This window comes from Hippichthys cyanospilos, chromosome 6 (assembly GCF_059441005.1).
Source record: "Hippichthys cyanospilos isolate Australia breed blue-spotted pipefish chromosome 6, RoL_Hcya_1.0, whole genome shotgun sequence".
Lineage (NCBI taxonomy): Eukaryota > Metazoa > Chordata > Actinopteri > Syngnathiformes > Syngnathidae > Hippichthys > Hippichthys cyanospilos.
In genome coordinates this window covers 3,288,319-3,305,000 of record NC_142374.1, presented here as the reverse complement: position 1 = coordinate 3,305,000, position 16,682 = coordinate 3,288,319, and the positions used below count along the sequence as shown (strand labels likewise).

The window sequence follows — 16,682 nt, the reverse complement described above, 5'->3', positions numbered from 1 at the left end:
TTAAGACTTGAAAATGACATATTACTTTTTCACATTTGAATTAATGTCATTCAAACAGATATGTGGAGAAAATTGGTCTGGTTTTGATTTATGTCGGTATAAGTCGACCCCCGCCACCAACATGGGGGTTGAAAATGAGGAAAAAATGCTTAACTTGTTTGCAGATAAATACAGTAAATTGAAATGTCCCCACCCCAAAGATGAATAGTAAACTACCTCACCAGATTTGGATAGCAAAAATCTTTATTTGGGGGTAGGGTAGAACAGCGCTTGTATTAAGTTATGTGTACATGAAGTTTATTAAATATTTGCAATACAGACCAGTTTTTACTTGGTGAAGGTGACTGGTATGCCTGCACTAATTGAGTGAAATGGGTCAGACAGTGTTTACACAATGTGAAAATAGAGCTAGAGTTAACCGTTGACATCCTTTGAAAGTGAAGGTCTTGTAACCACATTAACTAGGCTTCCCCATTTGTTAACTAAAAGAACCTGGTGTTACTTCACCCCAGGTAATGTGATACACCTTGTCTTAAGTCAGCGCTGTGGGCTTGCGTCATCTTAGTGGCTCATGTTCAACCACACCTTTAGTCCTAGAGACTCACTTATTCAGCGTCCAACTCTCCCTCAGAATGTATTTTTATTCTGTTCCTCTAATGACTGGCTTTGTGTGTGTCAGGTCGGATTATGATGACTGGAGACCTGCGTTGGCCAGCCTGTTGCAGCCCATCCCTTTTCCAAAAGAGTGAGTCGTCACACACACAAAATGACACATCAGCACATTGTCACCGTAACTAATTTACCCGGGTGCTGTGTTTCATTTTTGACCATACTGCTGTGTCGCATTCATGAATTTATGACTTTATTAACTGATCATGTTGAACTCCGACCATGTTGTAAAATTGGTTGTGAATTGCATATTCTAACAGAGGCGAAACAGAGTACTTCATTGTTGACAATCAGTATTCACGGTGGCATGGTAGATGGTGCCTAACCAAGCTGATTAGCAGCATAAACACAGAAGTGGACAAAAGTCAACCATCCACCTAAACGGGCAACCATTAGCACTTGTGTTCACACCCAATGCCGATTTAGAGTCGTTGATTGGCCCGATGCGCTTATTTTTCAAATGTGGTGGCAGACACGGACTCCATCTCCACCTTATTGGGTGCCATCTAAAATGAATAAAATGGCATATTTAAAAATAAACAAACAAATAGACTTAATATTTCCCATGGTCAAGTAAATATAATAAAAATAATCAAAATCCAAATTTTCAATCCCAGAAATATAGTGACACACCATATTTTAAGGATTATACGTCATTCATTGCTACAAGTCGAGCAAGTTAAAAAAAAAAAGCATGAAGAAGAAAACATTTAAAGCGCTTTGGAGTAGAAGTCGATTTTATGGGGGACAACTAACCCAAATATTATGAAATGTTATCGAAACCAGGGGTTCAATTCTCTGCCTGTCCTTGCACATGTGGTAGAATTGACAATAAAGCAAACTTTGACTTTGACTTTGACTTCTCAAAAATTTTGGAGTCTGTTAACCCCCTTTAGAAAGCAAATTGTCCAAGGACCCCATTGCAAATGCTTGCGGAAAAAAAAAATAATAATTTGAGCCAAACATAAGTGCCCTTTTTATTCAGCAACATATTCAATTTGACAACAAGTATATTACTTACTTTTCAGCTATTCTGAAGTTTAGAAAATCAAAATTGCAAATTGCACGCCTCCTTATAACAGACCGGGTCAATTTCCCCGAGAAAGATGGCTGCCAATGATTTAGTCAAAAACTGCATTATATAATAATATGCCGCTTTAGCTTTGCTGGCTTCATTGCCTCATTAGCAAGCAATGTAGACACAAAACACACATTGACATATTTGATTACTTTAACTGGGGACATAAAACCCGGGGATCCGCGGAGCCCACTTTGAGAACCACTACACTAAGGGATTGTGTGGTGCTGACCCTTAAAAATTGAGTAAATAGGAAGTGCATAATTCACAAAGCATCCCAAGCAGAATGCAGCTTGATGCGCTTGGTGTTATTTGCACATACAGGGGACCCCCGAATATATATAAATGAATGTATTGTAATAATGAAAATGTTTGTGTCTACACACTCTTAAATTTTAAATCAATGTGAGCATTAGATGTCCATGTGAATTTTGGTGTCAATTGATAAACTGTTTTCTGATGGCCCCATTTGCAGCTCCACAGTCAAAGACCTTATAATTTCATCTTTGTATCATAATAGGAACAATTACAAAAATAACAATGCATTTTGAATGTTAAATTGAACAACAATAAAAAGTGGACGAAAAAACAGGACTGGGCATTATTCATGGATCGGCCCTGAAATTTATTAAAAAAATAAGTAAATAAGCATCCACGTGTTTGCTAGTTTGCTGATTGTACTAAAGCAAGCTTTAAACAGCTCTATGAAATTAGATGCCAAGACAACATGTGCATAGACATAACTGCCAGGAGGATGCAAATTGGTGACATTAAATACGTGTCATTTTAAGTGAGTCTCACAAATTTTCAGTCATTACCAACAAAAGGTCCTTCAATCCATCAATATTGACTATGGGAAAATTATGCGACTGACTGACTAACTAATCTTTGTCGGTTATCACGCCTCTTACTGCTTTAAATAAGTAAATCCTTGTTGTAGCTGCATGCTATCCATTGTGGTGCAGTTACATGATTGTGGACGTCTTCTCTTGTACATCTTTTGCTACTTGATGGTGTCTCATCAAAATAGGCTGTTTGTCAGGCGGGGCTGTCAAATGAGTCTGAGCATGGTCTATCTAAGTTAGCATTGGATCTACTGAGCACATACGCGCAAGATAAGTCAGCTTGATCCATTGAGTTTGACTAGCAGGGGTTTCAATTCTTTTGGCGTCAGGGGCCCCTTTTAGAAATTAAAATTTCCCAAGATCCCCATTGCAAATATTTGCGGAGAAAAAAATAATTTAAGCCAAATATGCCCTTTTTATTCAGCAACATATTCAATTCATACTTGTTATTTTTCAGTTATTTTGAAGATTAGAAAGTAAAAATTGCAACTTGCACGCCCCCTTATAACAAACCGGGTCAATTATTTGGTCAAAAACAGCATTATAAAATAAAATGGCGCTTTAGCTTCTTTGGCTTCATCACCTCATTAGCAAACAATTGTAGACACAAATTGCATTTTGACAAATTTCAAAATTACGTTTTGAAAAATGTATGGAACTGGTTGAATAGATTGCTTTATTGAAGTCATGAATACTCTCAAAATTTAATGTAAAATTAAATGCACGCAAATATATATATATATATATATATATATATATATATATATATATATATATATATATATATATATATATATATATATGTATATATATATGTATATATATATATATGTATATATATATATATGTATATATGTATATATATATATATATATATATATATATATATATATATATATATACTGTGTATACATATATATATATATATATATATATATATATATATATATATATATATATATATATATATATATACTGTGTATATATATATATATGTGTATATATATATATATATATATATGTGTATATATACATATATATATATATATATATATATATATATATATATATATATATATATATATATATATATACTGTATATATATATATATATATATATATATATATATATATATATATATATATATATATATATATACTGTATATAAATTTGATTAATAATCCTATGTTCTGTCCTTCCTAGAAGTTACAATGGCTTCTATTTAGGTAGAGAGACATCAAACAGCAAATGGGCGGAATTTCTTTCATTTAGATGTGTCAGTAGTACAGCTCTCAGTCATTTATATTGTCAAATTGTAAAGAAAAGAAAATACACCAAACATAATAGGTAAATCTTACTAAATGTGCACAAATTGCATAGATCAAATAAATCATATAGCTGAATTACAAATGATATTCCTTTCAATACAAAATGTTAATTAGATGCAAACCAGTATGAGTAGATTTGCAAAACATTTGCATATGCTAACATTTACTCCCCAAAAATGCTAAGGAGCTAAACTCATACAAGGCAACATTACATAACATGCTGAAGATAAAAACTAACATCAGCTTGCATGTTGTGCAGTCACAAGTTGGACCAACAAACGACTAATTTGGGGCATATTAGCATAAAGGACAACATTCCAACAAAAAACACAACTCACAGACATTTATGGGTAAGATCTCACAAAGAGAAGGAAGCACCCGACCAGCAACAAAATGCACTATCAACAACGGCCAGAGGCGGCGCCGAAACCAAAGACCAAGACAAGCAAGGTCACAAATCAGTAACTGTTAGAAGATAAACTAAATTAGTTTCAAAACACCCAAATTATTTCACGGACCACCTGCAGTCAGGCCATGGACCCCTGGGGGGGTCACGGACCCCATGTGGAGAATCCCTGTCCTAAAGGACTTACCCAGTACCTTTATCTTTATTTATCCAATATTTGACAATTATATGTCATAGTTAAATCCCATTTGAATGTGAATTAAATTCATTTGATTCATTTTATTTATTGAGGATACTTGATGATCTCTATCCATTGGCCAAGTCAATCTAGCACTTAGGCACATGCATATGATACCTTCAGCTTTCTTTGACAGATTAGCTCACCTGGCACCAAATACTCTTGGTGCATTGCGCCACGAAGGTTACCAACGTCAGTAATGCATAAATGATTCCATCTTTTGGTGATCAGCGGGTTGTTTTGGTGCAATTCTGCCATCTTATTAAATGGAGTATTTTTGCACGTATGTGTAATTATACGGTACATTTACATCAGTGCTTCTCAAAGCCCCCCTCCAAAAAAACAAAAACATTTCCAGTCCCCCTCCCCACTTGCCGCAGTGACTTTAAATAAGAAATTTGTCTGTAAAATTCTCTACCGAATTTTTTTTTTATCATTTTTAACATTAACAAAAGAAAACAGCAATCAATTTTAAATCAACTTTCAAAAAATTTTAACTTTACTTTTTAAATGGTTTATACAAGTTACAGGTTACTCTGAAACTAAAATATAACGCAGTGCATCAGAGTCCCTGAAATAAATAAAATAAATGCCAATCCGTATTTAAACTCGAAACATTTTTGACCAACTGAACAGTTTGATGCGGGACAAAAAAAAAATAAATCAATAAATAATAAATGTAAATTGATCTGAAACCGAGCATCAATATCTTGAACATTTTGACTTGAAGAGAAAAGTATAAAACATTGTGCAGATTTTTTTTCTGAATCACATCCATCATTAATGTGATTTAGAAAGAAAATGTTAACAATTTAAAAAGTTTAGAACTCCGCAGACTTTAACAATGAAGGCGCCATTGGCACCACCTGATGCCATCAATGTTCAATCACTTTTCACATGGCTTGACACTATTTGGCAAACTTCCTCACATGTTTGAAAAATTTTTTTTTTAAATGGCTATATGGACTCCAAATTTTACTGAAATTTTACTGAAGCCTACTGAAGCACAGTTAATTCTTCTCTATTTGTGTCGACATCCCACCAATGAACATGACGGCCACACTAGAAAGATCACCACAATAAGTTATTCCTCTCTTTTTTATTCCGCCCGTTTTTTGACGCGTTTCAACTCATTCCCAGTTCATCTGATTCACACGTTCCACATTCATATTATTCCACTTAATTTTCAGAAGTGCGCTCCCGTTTTTCTCATTCCAATTATATATCGTTTTTCCATATTTTCCCATAATTCCATATTTTCACCCTTTTAATAATTCACAATTCATTTCCAATGGGAGGGCTTCCCATTCACTCCCAATGTGAAATTTAACATTTCACATTTTGAGCTTTCCCATTTTATATTCACATCATTTAACTCATTCATATCGCCCTTTGGATCATACCTACACAATTTCCACTTTTCTCAGTTTTTCCCTTGTATAACTTCGACATTATTTAGTCTATTCAAATGTTTCCAACTGTATATGATAAAGATTGTTCTTTTCACAGCCATACACTCCCTTTTACCTATTGGTTGATGTTTTTGCCATCCGAATATCCACACAATTTCCACTTTTTTCTGTTTTTACCCAGTATCTTCTATATTATTTGGTTTATTCAAATCGTTCAAAGCTTCTATGTCAAAGATTGTTCTTTCCACTGCCATATACTTCCTTTTACCCATTAATTCATGTTTTTGTCATTCGAATGCCTACACAATTTCCACTTTTTTCAGTTTTTCCCATGTATCTTCTACATTATTTGGCCGATTCACACCGTTCCAACTTTGTTCAAGATTGTTCTTTTCATTGCCATTCACTTCATTTCACTTATTAATTTATGTTTTTGCAATTCAAATACCGACACAATTTCCACTATTTTCAGTTTTTCCCTTGTATCTTTTACAATATTTTATCTTTTTAAAGCGTTCAAACTTTGTAATAGTCACATTTCTTCACAAATTCAACCTATTCAAGCATTCAATGTCATTCCACCATTTAACGCCTCTCCATTCAGCGCTTATGCCTTCACATGCAATTTCTTCAGGAATTGCACGTTTTCTAGTTGAAGTATGCAATCATGAAACACAAAAACTTTCATTTTATACATTTGGAATATTTTCGAATGTTATTCGGAAAACTGGGATAGAATAGTGGCATTTGCATTTTATTCATTGGGAAAATATGATAATGATATGACGTAAACCTTCTCAGATCACCACTGTACTTTATTTCTCCTGTTTTGAACCCAGCTTTTTAATCTTTTTTTTCCATTATCCTGCATAAACGTCCTCAGAATTAAATGTGAAAATAGGTGCCTAACCTTGGAAGGCATCCATAATGTGAATCATATATGTAAACATGATAATTCATAACCCTTGGTTTCTATGGGAATCCGAATGCTGACGCAGGTTGAAGTCCCTCAACATCATGGCTCCTGTCCTAAGGGGCGTGAACTGGAGAGTTCGCGGCGTGTTCCCCAGAGAGGCTGTTATAATGTGTTTGAAGCCCTGAGCCATTTCTGGAAGCAGCTCATGAGGTGTCAGATGGAGAGCTTCATTAATGAGACAACGTGTTGTCTGCAACACTGGGACTTAGCTAGCCTGCATCACTGTTACTCTCTTGATGGCTTCGGGCGTCATTAGGAAAAGCAACAATACTCCCTGGTAACGTAGCTCAGGCTACAATTGGTCACGTCAATGCACACACTGACATTATTGCGATAAACAACGTTCTCTGACGGGCAACTACAGTCGAGCACAACATTTGTTCAGACTTTCTCACTGTTCTAAGCATTTTGGTTTGTGTTAGGTATTTATCCTTTGGTCAATATTAGCATATGCAAATGATTTGCATTGATAAAGATACTCGTTTGCGTCGAATTCATGTTTTGTATTGATAGGAATATTATTTATAATTCAGTTACAGTATATGATAAACATAAACGAATGAGAATTGTACGACTGACACTACTTCATTAAAGAAGAGAAACATTCATTTGCTGTTCAATGTCTGTTTACCTAGGCATTGGAACATCTAGGAAGGACAGAACATTGGGTTATTCATCAAAAAAATATATATATATTTGTGTTAATTTCATTTTATGTTATATGAAATTGTGAAAATATTTGTGACTTCAATAATGCAACCAATTTAATATGTTTTTAAAATGTAGTTTTTAAATTTGTCAAAATGTGTTTTTTGTCTACAATTTCTTGCTAACAAGACGATGAACCCAGCAAAGCTAAGGCATTTTATTTTAAAATGTTGTTTTTGACTAAATAATTGGCAGCAACCTTTTGGGGGGAAATTGACCCAGTTTGTTGAAAGGAGATGTGCAATTTGCCGTCTTTATTTTCTAAACTTCAGTAGTTGAAAAGTAACATATATACATGTTGTCAAATTCTGTATGTTGCTGGATAAAAATGGCACATGTGTTTGGCTTAATTTTTGTTATTTTTTTCTCTGCAAACATTCGCAATAGGTTTCCTTGGAAAATTTGCTTTCTAAAAGGGGCCCCTGACTCCAAAAAGTTTGAGAACCCCTGGTTTAGACAACATTTCATAATATTTGGGTTAGTTTTCCCCCATATTTGTTGATGAGTTCCTCCAACATAAAATAACAAAAGGCTGTGTCATCGGCAGCCATGTACTGCAGTAAAATGTTCATCCCTAGCCAAATATTGTGCAGCAAGCTCAAATGATGAATGAACATATGCTAAACAAGTCTAAAGTGATCAACATTGTTTCCATTAAAACACTGACATGTCATTTGTCTTCTTCTGCAGGGCCCTTGCACATGCTAAATTTACAAAGTAAGTCTCACATACAAGATGACTTTATCTCAAAATACAGAAAATGTTTTACTCATTTTATTATTTTGTCCCTGTCAGGGAACTGAAATATGTTATTCAGAGGTTTGCAGAAGATCCAAGGCAGGAGGTGAGAGAGTTTTTTTTTTAAACCTGAGCCACCCTGCTCAATACTCCAGAGAACATTTCTGAACTACAACTTTGTACGTTAGGTCCATTCCTGCCTACTCAGCGTGCGTTCAGGTAAAGATGGCTGGTTTCAGCTCTACAGTCCAGGAGGGGTGGCCTGTGATGATGATGGAGAACTTTTTGCCAGTATGGTGGGTCTGCCACTCTCAGTCTCATTTAACCGTAGTTCATTGTGATTGATAATAAATGTCCCATCCATGTTCGTCTCTTTTTACACTAGGTTCATATTCTGATGGGCTCTTGTTATAAGACCAAGAAGTTCCTCTTCTCTTTGGCTGAGAACAAACTCGGCCCCTGCATGTTATTGGCACTGCGTGGCAACCAGACAATGGTGGAGGTATGCCATTGTCTATAGTCTATTCTAAAAAGTTCTCCAAAACTATTTAAACAAAATTCATTATTCAAATAGTAAAGAATTCACCTTTTAGGTCTGTTTTTCAGGGGACAAAAGTGCAGATGAAATCATTTATTGCAACTTTCCAATTAGTGCTATGCGACACCTCATCAAGGAATGGGACATGACCTGTCAGAAAAAAAATACCGTATTTCTTTGAGTACAAGTCGAGTTTTCCCCCCATTTTCAACCCCCATATTAGGGGGTCCACTTTTTTTTTCAAGTCAATTTTTTTTCCACGTATCTGTGTTTGAATAACATTAATTCAAATGTGAAATGAGTATGTATTTATGTCGTGTCATGACATACGTCATGTATGCCATTTACAAGGCTTAAAAAGATTAGCTATGCCTCTAATTTGATATAATATGCATGATTTAGAGCATTTGCACAGCGTTGAAAAATGCGTTTTCGTCTAGTGCCACCTTATTGCCTCTGTGTTGTCAACAACGAGGCTGCGTGGACTACGATACAGTGGCCACTGGTAAAGTAGATCTTTGGACAAATAAGTTTGAGCACCCCTGGTATAGAATAACACAAGCTGACACATCAGAGCATATCACTGCAATACTCAGACAAATAACTTTATGAAAATATTCCACCTGGTGGTCGCAATAGATATTGGGAGTACATCGGTTTGCATCATCAAGACCTGAGCCGTCAAACCTGCTAAATTGCCATGCAGCCCTTTTGGTGCGTTGTGAGCAGAGTGCATGATCAGTTTGCAAACATCTGCAAAGCTGATTGCATATGACATATGTAGTTTTTTTGTAGGTGCTGAACCAATAGGGATTATTTTCTGCTTGTTGGCAAAAAAAACATTGATTCATTCATTGGCTGATTATTTACAAAAAAAAATTTGCATTTGAATGGGCATCAATTATATGCAGATTTTCGCTATCTGCCGGCCTGGTACCTATTCCCTGCAAATAGCACGGGTCAACATTGATTAAAAAAAACATTTGTGTTAATTTCATTATATTTTCAACAAATCAACATTGTGGACAAATTCTATGTTGTGCCATGTGTTAAATTGTGAAAGAATTCATGACTCATCAAAAATCAATCAATTCAACCAGTTTAATATATTTTTAAAAATGGCTTCCTCTTTTAAAATTTGTCGAAGACGTAATCCTCGTCATCCTCACAGGGCTTGATAATTTAGTCACTAAATATGATGATGATTTGTTTTTTGTTTGTTTTTTTTCCCACAAACATTTGCAGTGGGAGTCCTTGGGAAAATTTGCCCTCCAAAAGGGGTCCCTGACTCCAAAAAGTTGGAAAACCCCTGTCATATCTAACACATTTATGTTGCACTAAGCAGGATTTCAACAGGTGGGTCTCTGCAAAGTCTGCTGTGGCAAGATAGCTCTATATCGTGGTTAAGAAGAAGTCAAGCTGAAAGGCAAAGCTCTCGATTTACCAGTTGATCTACGTTTCTACCCTCACTTATGGTCACGAGCTGTTGGTTATGACCAAAAGAGCAAGATCAGGGATATTCGGAGCATATCCTTGCAGGGGGAGGCCACGGGATGAACTAGGACAAGCTGGAAAGACTATGTCTCTCGGCTGGCCAGGGAATATATATACATATATACAGTGGGCCCCCGTGTTACGAACTTAATCCGTTCAGCGGCTTTGCTCGTAACTCGAATTGCTCGGATGACGGGCAATCCAAACCTATGTTAATTAGCGAATGCGTGCAACGCATGCAAAAACCTTAGGTAAAAACATCACGACTTTATACACATAATATTAAAAATTTGTAACATAATCCACTGTACAGTTAAATTAAATAACATAAATATACAAAGGAAAAATGACATTTACCTTTGGGGCGACGTGACTTCAGCTGGTGGTGGGTGGAGGCGGAGGGGAGCAGAGACGAACCTGCAGAATTTATTTATTTATTTTCTTAAACGATAACTTTTCTCAAAGGAGAATCTAGCACCGGCAATTTCCTTCTCTTTAATCCATAATAGAAGACACCTCTCCATTTTGTTGTTGACCGAGGTCCGTCCCCTGACAAGGAAAGTCTTGCCCTTAGAAGATTGCCGAGCGGTTACAACCATACTCGCTAGCAAGGTTAACTATGCGTGCGCCTCCTTCGTATTTTTTTATTATCTCCTGCTTGGTTTCTATTGTCATCATCCTCTTACTTCTTCCTTTACTGCCACTTGCAATTTTAGAAGCCATGTCTAACAGATAAAGTTTGCAAAGTCTTCACAACACACCGACCAGCTGTGCCAAACTAATTGAAGGCGTTCGGGCAATAGCATATCGGCATTTCTGTGATTGACGTGACGCCGGCCAATAGCATATCCGCATCTCCATGACTGAGACCGTGACTGTGACCTTAATCGACCAATAGCATGTCGGCATCTCCGTGACTGAGACCGTTACTGAGACCTTAATCGACCAATAGCATATCGGCATCTCCGTGACTGAGACAGTGACTGTGACCTTAATTGATCAATAGCATATCGGCATCTCCATGACTGAGACCGTGACTGTGACCTTATAAGACCAATAGCATATCGGCGTTTCCGTGACATATAAGAATAGTTATTGATGTTGATGCAGCAAAGCGAAAAAAATAGTGCGGACACACTGACCGGCATGTTGGATTGTTCGCAAGACGAAAGGTTTGTGCGTAAGAGGGGGACAAATAACGCCGCGGTCCACGTTCGTAAGATGAAAAAAATTCGTAAAACAGTTATATATATATATATATATATATATATATATATCTATATATATATATATATATATATATATATATATATATATATATATATATATATATATATATATATATACAGTATATCATGAAATGGACTTGGCATTCAAAAAGCAATTAAATTAATTTGTGTAAAGAATTGACCTGGATGTCACTACTTTTAATGCAACCAAAGGTAGTAATATCTTTAAAAACATTTTCAAAAACCCATACAAAACATAGTGCAACATAAATTGAGCATAAATGTGTTAAATATGACACTCGTTCAACTACCGTACATGTTACAATATATAACATGTTCTATTATACTCTAAAAATGTTCTGAGTGACTTCGTTCTGACCTGTGAACATTCTAGAAGGACAAAATAGCCCAGATAAGGTGCTTCAGGCATTTCTTTAACAGTTCGACTACAATGGAATAAACATTTGATTGTACGTGACCAGATTTTGTGTCTGATGTTGGAGTACAACATCATCGAGAACAAGGACACCCAGCTGCAGATCATCTCCACCCTGGAAAGCACGCAGGTGGGCCTTCGCATGTATGAGCAGCTCTGCGACCGACAGCGGGAACTCAAAGAACTGGTGAGTTACTTTTGCTTTTTGCAAATAAAGACACACATGGGCACATATATACAGTAATTTAACCGCTGAGTCAAAACGCTACTTTGCGGTTTTTCACTTATCGCGGTGGGGTTTCAGTCCCCAATAACCGTGAAAAAAATTACTGTATTCTTAAAGGGGTCTGTCATTTTGCCACTTGCTGTTGATTGAAAATCTCGTCACAATTGTGCAGTGCTCAGGAAACAACTAATCGTGGCTTACCTGTTTTCTGAGTTTAATGATGCGAAGTTGGCAAACTGAGCCAGACTTGCATCCACCTCCCTGTCTGACCTGCTGGGTCTCTGTGTTCCCTCGAGGTCTTCTGATGAGCTTCTCCTGGCTGTTCCCAAAGCCAGGATGAAGCTCAAAGGAGAGGAACTCTGCTTATTATGAGCCAATCACTCACTCTTTTCAAACCACATCTAAAAGCACAATCTTACTCTGCGGTCTTTCAAGAGCAACTGCCCATTTGAACCTTTCTTGCAGCGCGATGCGTTAACTTCCTTATATATTGCATGTATAAAGCTACTCACACACATTGCTATCTTCCTGCAAGGTCATATGCACTTGACACCATACACCTCTTTTTTTTTTTCTGTTTCGCAGCAAAGAAAAGGAGGCCCTACCCGCCTAACTCTTCCTTCCAAGTCCACGGTGAGATAACAGTGACAAGTCTCTTTTGCTACTCATATATGCATGAAGCTCATTTGTTGTACCTTTTGATTTCGTATAGGATGCAGATTTGGCTCGCCTGTTAAGTTCAGGTTCTTTTGGGAACTTGGAGAATCTCAGCCTGGCCTTCACCAATGTCACCAGTGCCTGTGCCGAGCAGCTCATCAAGCTGCCTTCGCTCAAACAACTTAACCTGTGGTCCACTCAGGTACACGCGCACGTACATACACACAGTCATAGAGTCTAGCAATTTCATAAAGCGACAAGAAACCAAAAAAATTAAGCAAGTCTGCTAAAGTAGGTTTCTACAATAAATGTTTGTTTTTTTCGCTGAAACTTTATTGGGTTCCATTGTTTGTTTGTTTTTTCGGTCGTCCAAAATACAGAGGAAAAAATACAACATACAGGTAATCTATTTCTGCACCATAAAGATAAATAATGAGGCAGAGTGAGACAGCCAGATGACGGTGTTCAGAGAGATGAAGAGAAAAACCTTGAGAGCATCACATACACTGAGGCTCGGAAAAACTAGGGAAAAAAAAAGATTTTCAGTGCGAGAGAAAAACATTAGAAGGTCTGAGAGAGAGGAAGATATAAGCAGAGTGTGAGGCACGAGGACCATACAGCTACTATATGTGAATCCGCTTGTGAAAACTTGAAATAAATTGTACATGCATAATGTTACTTTTAACTTAGTAATGACACCCCCCCCCCCCCCCCACACACACACACACACGTGTACACAAATCAATTATCAGGGATGTTAAGTTTATGTTATTGAAAAATGGGGAAAAAAATGCATAGCATATAGGATGTCTAGCTTCAGCATAATCTGCCATCTTAGTCCGTGGTCTGGCATTAAAATACAGTGAAAGAATGTACCCATTACATTTATTTTACAAAACAATGAATAAATAGCATGAATACATTAATGGTATGAAACAGTTTACACGGAGACTATTGTGTTTGTTTCTCTTCATTTTGCTACAGACAAAAGTAATAGATAGAAATACATAAACTTTCAGCAATATAGTCTAGATATAGCAATATAGTCTGCCTGATCTGATAGGCCGTTATGATATTTTGTAAAATTAGCCAGCAACATATTTTGCTGCAAAATCTGACCTTGTAACACTACAACAAGGATAATTGTTTCTAGCAAGTTCAGACTGCCTCTCGTGAGATTGGATGTCAGTAACTTGTAGCTTGGGGATATCAACCGAATTTATTCTTGACCGCAGTTTCCAGAAATGCACCGACCAAAGTACCCTATGCTTTGACAAAGTATTACATTCTTTCATTGCATAATAATGAGGAGCCAGCAGAGTCAAATGATTTCAGTATTAAATACCGCTGAGAGGAAAACAGAGATTCAGCAAACTGTGTATTTCATGTCTTTTTACAGTTTGGGGATGCAGGACTGCGGCTGCTGTCGGAGCACCTGGCCTGCCTTCAAGTGCTGAACCTGTGCGAGACTCCTGTCACTGATGCTGGATTACTGGCTCTGAGCTGTAAGAAAACACAGTTGCATAGTGCTTGTACATTGTGTCAATCTATTGTTCCGATATTCAATTATCATAATTCCCCAAATATAAGATGCACTTTTTTCCCCAAGAATGAAGGCCAAAAGTTAGAATGTTTTGTTTTGGGTTGTTTTTTTTTTTGTTTTGTTTTATTTGCCACCATTCAAGGAAGATTCATCCTTCAGCCACATGTGCTGAGTTTTGAGCCACATATGTGCATTTTTATATGGGCCGTATTCTTACGTACAAGAATTACCAAAGTGGGACGAGCTCGAGGGCGAACGTCAGTTGCCTGTTAGCAGCAAGTGCCTCTTGCAGGTAACTGCAGCTTGTTAGCTGAGGTTATTATGGCATTATTTTCAATAATGCAGACTGAACCACCATCCGAGTCCATCCTTGCTCACACACGGGAATATTACTAATTTCGAGAGGATCATGTAAAGATTCAGATTCAATTAAGAGTGGCACCGGTTATAGAACATGAAAAGATATTCCATTTCACTGTAATTGCCGTCTTTGGGCATATACACACAATCATAAACTTGGCGAAACACCGATGCTGCGCAGTTTTGCGGTGTTTATGGTCAAATTAACCCAAGCTGCGTCACGAGGAAAAGGAACAACTGCTTTGAACGCATTTAACGTTGACCACTCACAATGTGGGAAATCTGAAACACTTAACACGGAACATATATAACCCATGGATATGAACACACCTAAAAACGAAGAATTCACAAAGAGGAAATGTACTCTGTTTTGCTAAAGTTTTGACATTGTTGCCAAAGTGTTGGTGCGTCTTATACACGATAGCATAGAAAAGACCAGAATTTGACCCCAAAATTAAGGGTGTGTCCTTTACAAAGGTGAGTCTTATATTTGGGAAATTACGCTATATGTGTAAATACATTATTAACCATACAACCATTTATTTCAGCCATGAAGAGCTTATGTAGTCTGAACATGAACAGCACCAAGCTTACAGCGGACACATATGAGGACCTCAAGGTAAACATAAGACATAAAACTAATTTTAGTAATTTTTTAGTAAGCATGTTTTTAACTATGCAAGAAAAATTACACTGCATTCCTCAGTGTGCTTTATACGTACACCACTATATTGGTCTTATACTTTATAAATCAGTGTGCATCAGTATTCGGCACTGAGAATCGGGAATCGAGTAGACCTGGGACTATAATTCAGATTTTCCCGGAACCTTTAAGGTCAATTACAAAACTCAACAACTCCCTCACCCCACTTGGTAATGTCCGTCCATTAATTCCTCCATCCATACGATCCCTTTTCTATAGCCGCTTATTCTCATGCGAATTGCTGGTGCCTATCCCAGCCGTCTTCATGCAGTAGGTGGGGGACAGCCATTTAAAGACAAAAAGGCAGTCCCACTCACAATCACACCTGAGGACAATTTAGAGTGCCCATTATAACTTCATGCAGTTTTTTTGAAATGTGGGAGGAAAATGTACTGCCCATAGAAAACTCACACAGGCATGGGGAGAAGATGCAAACTCCATGCAGCAAAGCCAGAGCTAGGACCTGGGATGTCTGAACGGTGAGGTGGATGTGCTAACTAGTCTTCCATCGTGCGATCCTCGTAACGTCCAGATGTTGGTCTTTTTTTTTTCTCTCTCTGGCATCGTTCGCTTGAATGTACAAGTGCATGTAAATATGGATTTGCATATTTGTAGGGATTTTTTTATTTCGTTCAATATTTTTTTATCATGGAGAAATACAAAGAAGGCTAAGCTAGCCTAGCCTATTCTAGGCTACCCTCACGAGGGAATGTGGCCATAACAAGCTCGTCACTTACTATACTATTTTGTTACCAATTTTTAATAGGTTCATACAATTTTGATGTTTTGACCTGGGGTTTTACACGCATTAGCTAATTAACAGAGGTGTGGATTGCTAGCCCTACGACGAATTCGCGGTACAATTCCAACCGTGGAACAGATTAATCTCGTAATGCGGGGGCCCACTGTAGTAGTAGTAGTAGTAGTAGTTACAACTTTCATCTGTTTATTTTTTTTTCTCCTCTGCCTTTCAATGGCTTTGAGTTCTACACTATTCGCATACTGGCCTGGTAATAGCGGGGTTTCAATGTACTGTAACCCTATTGTGCGGTACTGGAAACAAAACCTTTAAGGTGCCTTTTAGTGCCCAGCACAAG

The 16,682-nt window shown here is 37.1% G+C and overlaps 1 protein-coding gene across 2 annotated transcripts in view; it reads left to right on the top strand.

Annotated features, from left to right (window-relative positions):
• cmip (c-Maf inducing protein) overlaps nt 1-16,682 on the top strand; it is a 54,012-nt gene that overhangs the window by 34,500 nt on the left and 2,830 nt on the right. For both annotated transcript variants that reach the window (XM_088416922.1, XM_088416921.1), the window contains 10 exons: nt 680-745; nt 8,352-8,378; nt 8,457-8,505; nt 8,588-8,695; nt 8,785-8,901; nt 12,143-12,283; nt 12,908-12,955; nt 13,035-13,181; nt 14,379-14,484; nt 15,431-15,501. In XM_088416922.1, coding sequence (XP_088273048.1) covers nt 680-745; nt 8,352-8,378; nt 8,457-8,505; nt 8,588-8,695; nt 8,785-8,901; nt 12,143-12,283; nt 12,908-12,955; nt 13,035-13,181; nt 14,379-14,484; nt 15,431-15,501 — 880 coding nt within the window. The remainder of the gene's footprint in view (nt 1-679; nt 746-8,351; nt 8,379-8,456; nt 8,506-8,587; nt 8,696-8,784; nt 8,902-12,142; nt 12,284-12,907; nt 12,956-13,034; nt 13,182-14,378; nt 14,485-15,430; nt 15,502-16,682) is intronic.